This window comes from Perca fluviatilis, chromosome 4 (genome assembly GCF_010015445.1).
Source record: "Perca fluviatilis chromosome 4, GENO_Pfluv_1.0, whole genome shotgun sequence".
NCBI classification, from domain to species: domain Eukaryota; kingdom Metazoa; phylum Chordata; class Actinopteri; order Perciformes; family Percidae; genus Perca; species Perca fluviatilis.
In genome coordinates this window covers 19,208,998-19,225,566 of record NC_053115.1, presented here as the reverse complement: position 1 = coordinate 19,225,566, position 16,569 = coordinate 19,208,998, and the positions used below count along the sequence as shown (strand labels likewise).

The following is a 16,569-nucleotide window of genomic DNA, read 5'->3' as shown; positions in this document are numbered from 1 at the left end:
GGCGGCTCATGGTGCATTTTATGGTAGTATTTCATTGATTTGGAACAGATACCCATCTTTTAACAGGATGAGTGAAAAATCTGTGCTGACCAGTAGATGGCACTGCAAAGCCATGCTAGTCAGTGTATGTACGGTATGAGTGAGCTGTGCTGTGTGAAGTCAGATAGTCATGTACTGTATGTTCATGGAACTCTTAACCACAGATGTTCATTGTAACAAGGACTATGGATATGAATATGGTACACTGTCGTAACTCATCACGAATCATTGGCCACTGTTCATCTTCAGTCATTTACATTAAAGCACTTCACATTTTATTGTACGTCACAAGACAATAAGACGAGAAATTTCAGCAAGGTTTCACTGATTTATTGTTTGTTAATGTTTGTGCAAGGATAAGAGTTACAAAAATCAACAGACTAGACATGATAATATATCCTGTTCCTATTATACAATGTTATTTATACAAGTATCCTTTAACTGTATGTATATAGTCAATCCAATGTACCTATTACACTTTAAAGATATATTGATCATCCTTATATGACAGACAACAAACACCACCAACAGTAAACAAGTTCATCTAAACACCCACACAGCCTGAGCTGACCGTGTGCAATCTAGACATTAAGTAAGCTTCAATGATACTGATGTGCTATATCATGTTCCTAGTACAACTTCATCAAAATGAAAACACAGAACCTACAAATGCAGCACAGTTCCCTGTAGTGTTTATAAGTGCATTAGTCACTTGAATTGTTGAAGAACGTTTTACTTGTTTATTGAGGTAACACAGATAATGTTTTATATAGAGAGATGACTATATTATAAGAACAGTTTGCTGATTTTCATCTTTATTTCCTTGTATTAGTTATAGGGGTGGCATGTCTATAATGTCCACAATAATTGTCAATGTTCTCTGCGTAATTGTAGCCATCTGGCCTGGTCTATGTCTGATGTCCACTGACCTGTTCTGAGATTAATGAATGAAGGAAAAAACTGTTTTGGCTAAGATACTGACTCTTGTCTCAGGTTGTTGCTGACTGCGCTGCTGCACTGCTATCAGTTAACCTGACCTGAACCCAAGCTATTGGCCAGTGATGCTGCTACTGCCGTTCATGCTGGTCACTAAGTGGTCAGACAGCAGCAGCACCACTTGTTCTGATTACACATTTGCTTGGTGAGTTTTACTGGGACCGTTTCTTTGGAACTTCTTACTCTTGCAGGGACAAAAATAATAATTGATCAGAAATTAAGAGAAAAGTTGAAGGACATTTCAATTAACCTAAAAGCCATCAATATGTTTGTATAATTGTAGCATTTTTCTAATTATTGTGCTAAATTAGTTTGGAGAAAAATTAGTTTGGAGAAAAATTTGCCAATCCAAGAAAAAGTGACCAATCCCACTTGGTGCCGTGTAGTTGCTTTCAGCCCTTGGTACTCAGTATCCTGGAGTTGGATGGGTGTGGGGTGTAGCAAGCACTGCTGTTTTCCACTGTCTGTTTTTTATACTACCTTTCAGATTTTTTTTCACATAGTGGCTCTAATACAGACGAAATGTCCTTGAAGCCAGCATCTATTGACCATTAGAATAAACTGCAATTTATTGCAATTCTACTCTAGTTTTACCATTCAGTCATGGGCTGTGTCTGAAATCTCCCTCAATCACATCTCCCCATAAAACAGACACTCAATAGTTTACTCTATAATGAACAATAAATTGAGATTTCCAACACATATGAGTCAGCATCATTTTGCGTAATCACTAACAGGTGTATTGTCACACAACTGTAATTTTCACATCTATAAAATGTGACACGTTGCATTGTGGGATTGTAGGCAGAAAAGCCTTTACATGCCATGCACACTTTCATAAAATTATAAGACTTTTTTATTTTCTTCCCACTCAGAATTCATACAATGAAATAAAATGGCCTTTAACGGTAAATGTAGTGCACTACATAGTAAATGGAGTGATTTCAGACACAGCTACGGTGTTCACCTGATGCTGAAAACCTAACATTTGCTGGTATATGCTGGCATTGTGGGACTGGCTCCCTGAGGAAAATGGTCCCAAGGAGTTATAGTTTTAATAGACTACATCAACCACCAGCACAGACTGGATGTCTACATAATTTGTGGTGAAATGTTCCCATAAGTGTTTCCTCATAATGGAACATGAAACCAGATACAGTCCAAGCTCACAGCATTTTTGTAACTAACAACATGAGATGATTCATTGTCAGATTTCAGTAAACAGAAGCATTTTCCAGTGCATCCCTTTTTTTTAATCCAGCATGGCTGTCCAGCACGGTAGTGTTCTATAAAATTATTCTCGTAGATTCAAACCTTTTTTTTGTGTGTAATATTGAAATACAGTACATTAAGTTGTCCACCAACAAGTTAATGAGTGGGCGTACAGTTGTCAGAAACCAGCAGTAGCTATCCTACACTATAGAAGATCAGTGGTAAATATTCATCATACAGACCAGGTGTCAATGTTTGTCAAAAAAGAGGTGCAGGGGTATGATGGTAATCACAATCACTTGGTATCCACAGTCTTCTTCTCCCACTTGACTTGTGACTGACTGGAGCTACACGTTACCTTGTTTGTCCGAGGATGAGGAGGAGGTGGATGGTGATGGGGAGGGAGGTTTGGGAAAGACCCTGTCAGTGGGTGTGATGCCTGGGCTGCCCAGACCAGAGGAACTAGAGCTGCTGGAGCGCTGTGGTCCCTGGCCCTGTCCAATCACAGGAGCAGGCCGGACAGGTCTGACAGGCGGGGGCCTTAGAGGTGCACTTGGTCTACGTACTGATATAGCAGGTTTAAAAGTGGTCATGGTCTCGGAGGAGGAGCTGCTGCTGCTACGTCGCTGGGCTGCATCTGGATCCCTGATCACCATGGTGTGGAGAGGGCTGCCAGGTGGATCCTGGGCTCCACCGGGGTGTTTGAGAGGCTCCAATGTGTCCAAAACAACATCAGGGGCATGTTTGGCTACATTTTGTCGCTCCAGCTCACGCAACTCATGGAGAGCTGTATTCATTGTTTTCTCTATGTCCTGACAAACATAAGCAGCAGGGAAATGTATGTTGACATTTAGAAATGAATAGCAAACAATCAGGCAAGGAGTAACTAAAACTAAGTTCCACTGAGGGTGGGGGAGACATGTCCCCCACACTTTTACAGTTTCAGTTTGATATACACACTAAAATGTTTCTAAATAGTGTCCTCTTTCTCACCCCAGAAACCAGATGTGTGTGAGTGACTGTGTAAATGAGAGGGAAATAGTTAAGGGCTTTGGATGATAAATGCTTTAAATTCAGTTATACCGTGCCCTCAGAGCAGTAATGTTTAAAAGTAGCAGCAAGTGATTAGCTTACTTTTTTTGCCGGACAGTGTTCTTTTTAATGAAGATGTACGTACAATATTAGTTGATTTTAAGGTCTCTATCAACAAAAACTAAATGATTTCAAGGAGAGTTAGTGTATTAATATTGTATTAAATTGCCTATTTCAAAGTATATTCAAGTATTAACACTCACCTCAGCGAGTGCTTCAGCCTCAAGGGTTTTGTGATCTCCTAAACTTGCGTGCCGAATGGTGCTGGGTGAAGATCGTTGAGAGTGGCTGTCCACGAAGGTCTTTCTGTCTGGGTGGTTAATGCAGCCAGCACTGCCAAATGTGGCGAGACGCCATTTCTCCGGACTGTCTGTCGGGCCCCTGCTAACTGCTATTTTGTGTGGGCTGCAGGGCCGAGGCATAACCCTAGGAGGCTGGTCTGCAGCTCTGGTGGGGCTGTGACTGTCAGCGCTGTTCCTGTGGCGCGGACCTGCAGCTCCATCTGATCGCACCCTCACCCTAAGAAAAATCACAGTTTGATCTTTTATCAGTTTAAATGTCTTGACTCTGAATACCTGCACAGGGATTTTAAAAGCAAAGATTGAATTATTTTGGTCATTAAAAAGCTATAATTTCTCATGTCTACAGTATGCATTCACTGCCTGTATTGTGTGTGCCCATGGAGTTTTAAGTAACCTTCCAAAAGCTGCTCCAAAGCGGCGCTCAGGTGTGTGTTCACAAGGAGATTGGCGTTCATTCCTGGACGAGGCTCTTTCATCGTGGTGTGGTCCACTGCTGGGCGCACTATCATTCCTCGGAATGCTATCTGAGAAGGCATCATCCCTGATATGGACAGACAGAAGAGATTGATCTCAATTAAGGGTGTTTGCCCTAGGGAAATGGTAATATTGGCTTTTAATTTGAGAGATTGAATTTTGCAAAAGTTTAATCTCTCTAACAGCACATAAGAATCCTTAACAAGGACATTCTTGCCACAAAAATAACACAAAAATGTCATCAGCACTGCGAGCCTCATTACTTTTACAGACATAATTAATCACTTATCAGTCCCTGGAAGCCACTGTTGGCAGTACATCCATCACTTTTCTTCTGAATCTAGCTTTAATTGTGTTACTTGCTCTGTGATGCAGGCAAGAGGCCGGAGAAGAAAGTAAAGCTTTTATTTGGCAAGTGACCTACGTGCTGGTCCTCCTTAAATCTCTACAGCCAATTGCTGATAGGGGGACATTTGTTTTATTTTCATTGCAACTAGTTGTGTCAAGAAAACAACAAAATCATTCAGGAAAACAGGAGTATTTTCTTCCCATTGACCCGTATAAAGGCGCAGGTTTTACAAAAGTAAAAGGCCAAGCTTCTTGAAAACACATCACAGCTCACATGGACGGTAAGAATAGAAACATGCATTTTTGGGAAAATAGAGCAACATAAATAATGACCAAGCCCAAAGTAGCTGCTGCCCTGCAGCAGAACCAGGTAACTGTCTTGACTAGGTCACTTTTCTGATGCAGTTATATACTAAAATAATGTATGTTCGATATAACAAAAATCAAATTGTCCTACATGTGTCCTACTCACATGTCTTGTACAACAATGTACTGATGTGGAATCAGCCCATCCACACCGTTATGTCGGCCCTCCCACCAGTCCTCAGAGGCTCGTAGGTAGAGTAACAGAGAGGCTCCCTTCTTGAAGGAAAGCTCTCTCGGGCTTCGACCCACATAATCAAACTTTGCAATTGCCTCAATCTGCTCCAACTCTGCAATTCAAAGAATAAAAAGTGCAACACAAAGAAATGTGACAGAATCCAATTTGAAACTTCTGATTATTTTTTCACTTACAGTACAGGTATGGCTGCAGTCTTTTCAGTGGACTGACTGTGTTTTGTGTCTCACCTTCATCACTAGTGTTGGGTCCAGTACCATTGTCTACCTCGTCAAGAGCTCCTGGCTCACTGTGGGGGCTTTCGCTGAATGGAGAAATATGGAGACAGTCAGTCAGATGATTGAAATAAAATTTTAAAAATGTCATCCCTTTTTTCAAATCTTTACAACACTAAAAACTAAATACAGAAAATGAAAACAAAACCCAAATTACCAAATAATTTTGCATCATTTGCCTCAAAATAATACATGCACAGTGGGATACAGTTTTAAGACCAAATTGTATAAATATGGCCATGTTTATGGTTATTAGTCTACTGAAACTAAACTTTAAAGCTTAACAAAGCTTTTTTGGATTATTCCCGTCATTTAGTGTGTTATATAGTTTTTGTGAATATGTAATAGATGTATAAATTACAAAAAAACACACTTCACTGCACATGGAGCTTTCTCACTCACAGACAGCACTTTTTCTCAAGTGTTCCTCAATTAATGATGTCATTAATTGAGAAAGCCAAGCCAGTTTTTCATATATGCTGCCCATTGGTGCTGCCTGAGTTTGAATTTGGTTGACCAATCCCAACAGACTGGGCATTTCGGGAAGGCAAAGAGCTCAGACAGAGTTTCAGGCAAAGAAGCTGCAGCAATGGGCAGTATGAGAAACTTGATATGTTTTTGAACACCAAAGCATGTAAACCTATTCTAGCAGACCCCAAGAGTACAAATATGATGCTGAAAATGAGTATAATTGGGGCTCTTTAATAAGTGTCCCACAAACAGACACACAATAGAATAAACTATACACACATTCACTATTTGCCTCTCATTCACCCACACACATGTTGAACACCTTGTTTTGCACTTACCAGTACTCTTCCCCACCAGCCATGCACTTTTCATACACAGGTCCGTCCAACTCACGCTGGGCCGGGAAGATGACCTCATGGTGGATGATAACGGTCTTAATGATCTCATTAACATGCGCCTGGCAGGCCACAGGGTCCTGGTCATCTGGTATTGGCATCAATGTGGGGCCAAAGCAAATAGCCAGGTTGTAGGGGTCCATCATGTTCTCATCACTGTACTGAGAAAGACTGGAAAGACAGAAGCAATTAGTATCATTTTATGAGTGTCAAACACGTGAAATGGGTTGTGGCAGGACTTACTGATTTAAAAATGCGAACAGGTATCTCATGACGATGATCACAGGCCGCTGAAGAGTTACAATTATCTGCTGAAGATGGTGAGCTCTTTCTGCTCCTGAGTCAAGCTCTGAAATAAAAAAGAAAGCTAGACTAAATAAAAAGCTTACATTTATCAAATCTTTTATCTGGAATGTGACTCACTGGTTGTAGATATGAGGTCGAGGAAACGTTCTTTAGGGAACAGCGGGTTTTCCAGCCCCCTAAAGTAGAGCTTAAGAACGCCTGCCACAGAGTTGATGTCATGATCAGCCTGATCATCCACCAGTGGATCCTCTCCTATACACATAGCACACATTTACACCACTCATTAATCATTCATCACTATCAGTGTTCATATAACATGGCACTGATGCAGTTTTTTTTATGCATATTTCAAGTTGGGAAGTTGATATAAACATTAAGATTGCAGTTAGGTTTCCTCATTCATTATTACTCGGAGATGTTGATCTTATGTATTATGCATCTAAAATGGTTTGTCCATTACAGGGTTACATGTGACACATGGGCTCTTTATTGGCACTTTAGAGGCCTGTGGAAGAGACTGTGGCTTTTGAGGTGGACAAAACGCAATTTAAAATCAATCAAGAGAAGATGGCCAAGCGCACTGGGACTAACCTCTTTCAAATGCATTTTTAATATCGTTGACTTCGACCTGGGAGCCAGGAACTCGAAATATACCTTGCTGCTGAAGACCTGTGGACAGATAGACCCGTTAGTGTAAAATGTACAAATGTGCATTCATTGAATTTCTTTGCACATTTAAAGTATAAGAATAGTAACCAGTCCTCACAGTATGGGCACAACATTTAAAGCCTGAAGGTTAAAGCACAACAAACTAATTTAAAAAAAGACAAAAGCCTGTAACAAATGTTAGTTTAGGCTACAATGTGAGTGTGGGGATGTACTGTATGTGTGTGACCAAAATGGTGCAAAATGCTGTGAGACTGGATATGAAAGAGCAGAGCAGTGTGCAGCAGCAACACATAAATGAAAGAAGGTGTCATGAGATTAAGGCGGCCCCTTGCAAGAAGATTTCTAGGAAATTGGTCAGTAAGGTCTTGATCAACGTTTTTCTGGTCCTTTTATGGTAAATTCAGTATTTGTTTTTAGTCATTACTAGGTGAAATGATAATCACATGTCTGTCTTCACTGACAAACACGCTTTTGTCATTAATGAGCACTTGATTTTATGAGATCCCTCAGCTGTATTCTGCAGCGACGGGACAGTAACACTGAAAAAACAATTTGACAGATTTTGTCAGCTAATTCAACGAATTGATTAGTCAAAGAAATGCTAATATTTAGGCTCTTTTCAACCAAATTTTCCTGGATCTATAGAGCCACAGGAACTCCAACAGAAACTAAAAGTCCCTTTCAGCGTTTTTCTGTTTGTGTTTCAACCGCATCTAAAAAGAACCATGAAGATTAGGCAAATGAGTCTGTAACAGATTAAAAACTGTTGAGTGGCTTTTGAAACATTTCTAGATCAGGACAAAACAGCACAGAGTCATTGTGTTGTGTCCACCCTTTGTCCTAATATTGATACAAGTGGCACCAGTTCCTATTTTATGAATGAAGCCGTTTTGTGTTTTTAAAAATCAGTGATGTCTAGCACTGCAAACTCTGCCCCAATAGTTCCTAGGCTATTAGAAATAGGTTTGTGTTTTGTACCAGGAACTATGGTGCAGGTAATAATTACATTTCTGGTACCTGGAAAGGTTTCTATGGTGGAAAATATTCGTAGACTGAAGACTTATTTTTAAGTCTAGGACATTCCTATTGAGAATATGGTAGATAGTATGCTTTGTTTAATACATTTTAAATTTTTATACTTTTTTTGATTCCCTGAAAAATGTTAGCTTGTATAAATAGAGAGAGAGACAGATTATGAGACAGCACAGGTTTTGTCATTTTGTGGAAAGACATATAACAACATATACAACATATAAACACAACAGGAACCTACCATACAGATTGATGTATCGAACGCAGCTCTCAACCACCACTGGTATAGGCTGTCCTGAGTCCTACCGGACACATTTAAATGATAAATTGGAAGCACAAACCCAGAAAACAATAGAAGACAAATAGTCATGCCAGCAGGTTGATATCATCAGAAGCTTATAGAGGCAGCCCCTCAAATTAATTAATTATAGACCCCAGGAAGAATAGCTGCAGCCCTGCTGTAGCTAATGGGGATCCCAATAAACTAAACTAAACTTACACAGAGTTGAAGGAACATTGTTAATTTTATGATTATTTAAATAACTGATGTTAAGTGTATAGAACAAAAATAAGCGGAACAAAATAGTGTTAGTGTTTGCACCACCATATGTTATATAATACTACAGTATTTTCACAGGAATGCCAACAGGGCAGAGGCATAGAAATGTTGGTTAGCATACTGAACACAGTGCGATTATCCCGCCCTGCTATAAGACAGAGTACCTGACTCCTCGCACGGACATTCCGTCGTCCCCTGGGCAGAGAGCAGAAAGGCACGTAGACAGAGGAAGAGAGGCAACAAGAACCACAACATGTTAGTGAGAGAGACAGACCATACAGAGAGAGAAAAAGAGGAGGCCTGTCCTGAGAGAATAGGCAAAGCATCAGTGCCTTGTGGGGTGTGAAACAGGAGAACATGGCTGGGCAGGGGGAGTCTGTTGAAGGGAGATTGCTACCTGAGAGGATGGGGATCAGACCTGTACATACAGTCAGGCATTTTTCAACTAACCAATTATTGATTATCCATTAATCTGTCCATTAGTATATTGATTATTTGGTTGAATAATTTGTTCTATAAGATGTCAGAATATACTAGTGACAAATGCCCATTACAATCTCTTAAAGCCAAAAGTGTCATCATGACTGTTTTTTTCAACCAACACTCTAAAAGCTCAAGATATTCAGTAAATGTTTCTATGAATAAAAGTCGAAAATCTTCAAAACGTAGGAAGATGGAACGGGAATGTTTGGAATTTGTGCTTGAAAATTATTTATTTATTATCGCTTTTTTTTCTGCCAATCGACTGATCGTTTTAGCTGTACTGTTCTAATGCTGTTGATGCACACTCTGTCTGCTTGCCCCTGTTCGATTGAGCATTAGTGTGGATGTGGCCATGTGTTTATTTGCATAGCCTGACATGGCTGGTGCCTGGCCAACTGACATACATAAAGCCAAATGAATTCAATGTCTGGAGTCTGGGGATCACAGGAGAAAGGATGTTAAGAGCAGGCCCGGCACCGGTGCAGTGCCTACAAAATCAAATCTCAAGAATTTGTTTGATAGGTTGTCATCTTACCCTGTCTTTCCTAAATTACAAGACTGTGAACACAAGGCAATGAGCAAGAGGAAAGTGCATGAGTGAGCCAACATTTGGGTAAAAGAGTGGTCAAAGGCAAGAAAACCCCCAAGGACCGCTAGCGAGACAGCTGAGCTCATGGAGAGACAAAGAGCACAGATGGGCTAATACCTGAATGAAGGCCTCCATATTGCCGTTAAACAGCTTACGGTTAAAAATGGAGCGAGGTCTAGACTTCCGCATTCTCTGGGGTTTAGGGGGAAGAGTGGGGGGCCTGGGGAGATGGTGGGGGGTGTACGGTTGGTACAGGGTAAATATAAATAATAAAGCAATTAATATAATGCAATTTTACACATCAAAATGCAAAAAAAATGTTCTCAAATGTTTTTGTTGCCATGTCTTTCACACAGTAATTTGCACCCTCAAAAACACAATATTTAAATGAGATGAGAAAATCAATACCACTTAGCACAAAGACTGGAAACAAGGGGAAACGGTTTGCCTGGATCGTTTGTTTCATCCGTTTCATCCGTACAAAAGGTAAATAAATATATACTAGGTATTTAAGGCTATCTGTTTCCCCCTGCTTCCGATCTCTGTGCTATGTTAAGCTAATGGTCTTTTAGTTCTAGCTTCATATTTAGTGTGAAATCCTGAGAGCGGTATTGATCTTCTAATTTAACTCTTGGCAAGAAAGCGAATAAGCATATTTCCCCAAATGTCAAACTATAACTCGTAGACAAAGCTGCTGTAGCAAACTTGATCAAAGTCAAGAAAAATGATTACAAGTAATTATCACACACAAAATTCAATTAAGATTTGATTGCATTTAACGGTATGTGCTATAGTCAAAATAGGTCAAAGCCAAACACTGTGTTCAATTAGTCATGAGCCTGGCTTGTCAATATTTGTTCATTTTCTGCTCATTGAATTGTTTATAAATAGAACAGCAGGACATGATCTATCTCACTGGCATTTCCTTTCTTAGTCTTAACATATTTTTATAGATCAAAACTGGGAAGAACAACTCAGAGCACCGCCTTCTCTAATTAGAAATAAACCCTTCGTTCAACAAATAAGAGAGAAGTTAAGACTACACTGATATTCCCACACTGTGATCTCATTCCTGCCACATCCAGGGACACAGGAAGGATTTTACACACCATCACCTACTTTATTCACACCCTTGTCACTGGACATCTTACCTTGTTGTTCCATATTCAGCCCTCTCCCCTAAAAGGAAAAACAGCAGAGAAAGGGCCAAAATTAGTATACACTAGTTTTACAATCACAGAAGTTAGCTGTACGGTTGAGTGCTGGCCGACTATACAAGGCTGGCAGATGGAGACGGAAAGGGGTGTTATGAGAAAACGGGCATCTATTCAGGCAGGCTCAATGGGGTGAGCGCCATGGCTGTATTTGACTCACCGCCAGGCAGCAGTCATTCAGCGGTTGCCCTAGAAACAGCACATGAGCCCCAGAAGGGGATAGATTGTATACTTGCTTTGCAAAGTGAAAATGTATCCAGGGGCAACAAGAGTGGGAGGTCTGTTTAAGCTGATTTGTACAGTGTGAGGATTTCATGATATCTGCACCACATTCTCACACACACACACACACACACACACACACACACACACACACACACACACACACACACACACACACACACACACACACACACACACACACACACACACACACACACACACACACACACACACACACACAGTACGCAGACTAATTAAGGCCTCACTTTGATCAGTCAATCAGGAATGTTTGTTTAAGGATCACGTAATGTTCACAATCCTACTTTGCGTCAAACACATATAATTCCAACCCTGAAGCAGATTGTTTGAGTCCGAAGTAGAAACACAATGGAACATATACATTTTTATTTACTCTTTTGACCTGGTAAATGCCGAATATATGAAAACCCTTCAAGTACAGTACTACTAGTTCAAGGTTGCTTTTTTCGGTCTTCTCTACCCTGTGACTTTTAGGTCTAAACATTGACAAGCTGTCAAGTGAATGACAACATCAGTATTAGAACACAATTTTGTATTCAATTTCAATCAATCATATTCTACCATAAACACTCCTCTATATCCACAAAGGTTGTATCATTGACTATATGTACTATATACAGTATGTCCATATAGTCTGAAAAACGATGTACTGACTAATATATAAGCTAAAGCAGATGCTTGTAAGATTTTCAAGTAGCAACACATTTACATAGGCCTTTTAAAACTTTTGGCTCAGGTTAATGTGCAAAAAAAATATAAAAAAAAAATGTTTAAAGAAATGGAGACCACCTTGCGATGGGATCGGGCTAGGGGCGTAAAGTGGGGGGCAATTGCCCCTTCGCTCTTCCTACCAGCCTACTTCTGACGCCCTTGCTGGGACCACACCCATCTTCAAACTCGGCCTTCATTTTGATCTCAACTACGCGGCTGTCGCAGCTGGTTACTATGGCATGTCATAGTCTTCAAGCAAAGTACTTCACATCATGAAATGTAGGGTTTGTTTGATGTCCAAACATGGTTAAGTTGTCAAGGAAATGACAAATTCAGTGCAACATAATTCTGCATTCTATTTCCAAAAACATGGAGGAAACCAACTAGTACCAGCAATTTCTATTCCACTAATGTATTTTATAGCACAATAAGTCTCACCTTCTCCTAACGTCTGCTTCAGAAGGTCATGCTTGGCCTGCAGTTTGATAATGAGATTGCTGCCATTCAAGTATTCCTTATATTTCTGCAGATGAAATACATTAAAAGACAAAAAGTGACATGGTTATTTCCAGTTATAATTGATGTGCTCCATGCTGCAGTGCCATTGTGCTCTCATCTGAGAACTTACAGTAAAGTAGAAGCCCTCAGTCTCTTGCTGATTGGCGCGTCTCTTAACGATGTTTGCCTTGCTCATGTAGGAGTCGGAGGAAGCCGATTTGACCGACTCTGTGGATTGGCTGTGCTGGAAGGCCTCTGAAACATCAAAGTCCTCCACTGTGAGCATATCCTGAAGGGTCTGCATGGTCGCGTCAAGAGTCTTTCTCACCTGACACACACAGCATACAAACATGATTGTGACTTCTAACAATATCCCTAATTACACATTTTGTTACATATAAATATAAGAAATCTGTATGAAATTAATTAGATTATTTAAAAATAAAGGAATATTGTAATTACAACTAATGTACAGTACATACAATACATCTACACAAACAAGCTGTGGGTTGTAAACAAGCCAGCACAGTCTAAGATTAAATCACTGCAGGCCATTTTCACAGCGGTTTGACGGACACACCCTAAACAACAGAGTAATTAGCTACCTAGCATGAGGCATCGTGACATGAAATATTTACTATGTTCCTTCCATGTGAAGCAGACAGGAAGGCAGTGTGCATTTCCATATTCATAACAGACATGCACTGACTCACATACACACCCTGGTGACCTTTAAACAGGTCTATGTGAGTCACAGTGGCCTTAGTTACTCCAGGCCACTGGGAGCATGCTGGGGTGCCCCTCCCCGCAGTGGAGGCAGGAGACTGGATGAGAGTTGACCCCGCAGGTCAGTGTCAGATTAAAGATGAACATAAATGCAGTGCGACAGTCCTGAAGACTGGTTGTTTGCGGTTACATGTTAGTGTGACAGAGATGAGGGTGTTGGCTGCTATTCCCAGTTTAAAACATAGCAAAGCCAAAGGAGGTATTGAAACTTTGATGAGTGATAAACTGTGGATAATTGCGGTAACATGATAGAGATTATCTGCCAGTTAGACAGTCCTAATAGAGAAGCAGCTTTTCAAATGTTTTTGTAGTTGGACATTTTGGGAAATTCCCTCATTCTCTTTAACTGAAAGATGAATGAGAAGATTCATACCATTCTCATGCCAAACATGAAGTTATACACCAGCAGCCAGCTAGTTTAGCTTAGCATAAATACTGGAAATAGGGGGGGGGGGATTTAGCCTAGTAACAAAATCTGCCTGCCAGCACCTGGAATGTCATTGTTATATAAAACTGTTACATATTGGATCACAGGAAGTCTGTAAAAACTCTCAATGCCTTTTTAACAGTGTGTTGTAGACTATATAGAGCAGTATCTTCCTGTTCTGCTACATGTGGTCTCACTTGATTTGATAGTTTTAAAGATAAGACATTCATTTCCTGCCACAGTATTTTGCAATAACCTGGTGATATGCAATGGCCTCTGCATTTTCAAATGTCTACAACTCAGACGTTATGCGGACACCTCCATGTTACTCTATAGCATACAAGGTTTGTCTTTTTATGTTTTTCACCAACATTCTAGATGTTCATGCTTTAACCGGTTATCGAACTTTCACATTGGAATTTCTTTGTGCTTTGATAGTGGATCTATGACACCAGATGGTTCTTTTCAATATTGTCATCTAAAGTAATTTCCCATCTCAATCACCATGCCACATATACAGTCATATACACACTGTATATACAGTACACACATACACAAGTTTCCTGCAATGTTTTCCTGCAGAAGTGGGTCACAAAGACCATGTCTCATCATTAACATCATCAAAATTAAAACATTTTGTTTAAAAAGAAATGTAACCTTCAGAGTAAAAAGAGCAGAGGTGTTATTTCACCTGGCAAAATACACATATTTAATGAGTGTGGCTATTGACCCATTATACTAAATGGGTCAAAGGATGACTTATATAAAGATCTGAGTGGCTTAACACCTCAGCTTAACAACTTCCTGGAGGAAACCCTGCATTTACTGTAAATGAGAACATATGACTCAGTATATGATTGGTATACTGAGTATATGTGGCCATATGTCGTCTTCTGAGTCAGCAGAAAAAAACATTACTGTGTATAGCACACTTGCATTGAGCTTGCTTCAGTTTGAAATGAAACGCTGACACTGGCTCCCTTCAGCCTTCTGAGACTTGTATGCACTCCCTCACCTCTTCATTTTCTATCCTCAGCGTGGCCAGGCGAGACTGCAGCTGGTGGTAGCGCATCAAGAGCTCTGTCTGGACAGGCTGCTGTGCACTCACCTGACACACCTGGGATTAAGAAAGAAAGGGAAGTTTACCAGGAGGATTAAACATAGAGAATGTGATGAGATGCACTTTATTTAAGAGCTTAGACCTACAAACAAACCATTCTTACAGAACTATTCTCTAGTGACTCACCTCGTCCCCCATGTGTGGCTGATAGTCAAAGCGTGATGGAGGACAGAAGATCTGGCTGTGTGTGTCCATAAATTTCAGCTTGTCTCCTCTGATGTCCATGGCATCTACTGCTCCCTCCAGCAAATCCAGACCCTCGTGGCGAGAAGTCTCCAGACTATACTCTGCAGACAGGTAGGTTCTCAAGGTGCGTGCCAGGCTTGCATGGAAACCTAAGTCACAACACTGAGGACAAGAAGTAAAACATACATATAATAATTATAAAACCAATAAAAGGCCTAGAGCTTGAGAGAGAAGCACTGAGACTTAAAAAGGTAGTAATTACTTACATCTATCATGTCTGAGACATCATGGATGTAGTATTTGGCCACCAGGGCATTGGTAGCTGCCAGATTGAGAAGATAGTCATTCCGGGCCTTTGTGCATTTCAGCTTGTTTTCAGAGTACTTGGCTTGTCTCTAGAGAGAGAGGGGAAGAGGGAGTCCCACCAATGTCAGGATGTAAAAAGGATTGTATGTAATGATTCCTAATGTACTCAAAGAAAGCATTACCACATCAATCTGATTTTATCTTACATACTCTGTCAATATATATGTATTACTTTGCACAATGTAGATATGGCCTCCTTGTAGCATTAACTGCATTTTCCAATGCCATTTGTGCAAACAGCAACTGGTGATATTCAAGACGTTCATTACAAATGCATTGCATTGCAAAACAGACCTTTTCCTTCATTTTCTCCATCTTCTTGACAGAGCTCCGTCGCTGTGGACGTTCATCATGACCATACCGCAGCAGGCTGGACCCAATGTCATTGGCCTTTCCAATGTGCTTCTCTTCCTGTTTCTCTGCCTCCTTCAGCTTGCTCTCAGCACTGATACTCTCAGTGTGGTACATGTGGTATGTCTTCATCACCTGTAGCAACATACATGTCTTGTCAATCTCTACTAAGGACCAAGGACATCATAGTCAAACAAGGACTTGGATGAAAATGGATGTGGAGGAATAGAAGATGTATGCAGAACCACATGCTAAAATATTGTTATCCGTCACATATAACTACTTGTAATGCGGCAGATTTTTAACTGAATATTACTTAAAATCTGCCTCATTTTGAAATTGTTTTGCTCAATTCAAAGCACTTTATTTGTCCCTCAATGGTCAATTCTATGCAAGCTGCTAAGCAAACAAGATAATTAATTCACATGCATTAAACAATCAGAAAATACTAAATATGATACTGTACATATTAAAAGTAAAAAGATAAAGGGTTAAGGTCAGTAGCATTCATAACATTGTGTCAAAAAGTGCAAAAAGGGCAAGTGTATTCATCACTTGGATACACAAAGTAAACTGACCATCTCTTTTATTGCAGTCATGGCTACTGGAATAAAACCAAACTTCTTATTGACAAAGGGGTGTGAAACAAAAACATATGTGAAAAGGTTTCAATAAAACTGCTCAAAATACAATCTACATTCCCACCGTTCAGATTGCTTTAGAATAATTTGTCATTAAGTGTCATAAACAGATTCATGTTTTGTGGTGTTATTTAAGAGACCACATGTCAATGTTTAACTAGTAACCCTGCATCAGCAGTACAATCAAACAACATCTGCCCCTTCATC

The 16,569-nt window shown here is 40.1% G+C and overlaps 1 protein-coding gene across 1 annotated transcript in view; it reads right to left on the bottom strand.

The window, feature by feature from the left end:
* Positions 1 to 347: 347 nt before the first annotated feature.
* The window catches only part of LOC120556929 (SLIT-ROBO Rho GTPase-activating protein 3-like), a 38,795-nt gene continuing 22,573 nt past the window's right edge, over positions 348 to 16,569 (bottom strand). Inside the window, 18 exon segments of the mRNA XM_039796816.1 lie at positions 348 to 3,059; positions 3,543 to 3,858; positions 4,036 to 4,182; positions 4,936 to 5,116; positions 5,253 to 5,326; positions 6,107 to 6,334; positions 6,407 to 6,512; positions 6,587 to 6,721; positions 7,061 to 7,138; positions 8,412 to 8,472; positions 9,919 to 10,021; positions 10,953 to 10,980; positions 12,426 to 12,510; positions 12,616 to 12,813; positions 14,714 to 14,815; positions 14,945 to 15,166; positions 15,271 to 15,399; positions 15,665 to 15,856. Of these exon segments, the coding sequence (XP_039652750.1) occupies positions 2,595 to 3,059; positions 3,543 to 3,858; positions 4,036 to 4,182; positions 4,936 to 5,116; positions 5,253 to 5,326; positions 6,107 to 6,334; positions 6,407 to 6,512; positions 6,587 to 6,721; positions 7,061 to 7,138; positions 8,412 to 8,472; positions 9,919 to 10,021; positions 10,953 to 10,980; positions 12,426 to 12,510; positions 12,616 to 12,813; positions 14,714 to 14,815; positions 14,945 to 15,166; positions 15,271 to 15,399; positions 15,665 to 15,856 (2,850 nt within the window). The 3' untranslated portion in view covers positions 348 to 2,594.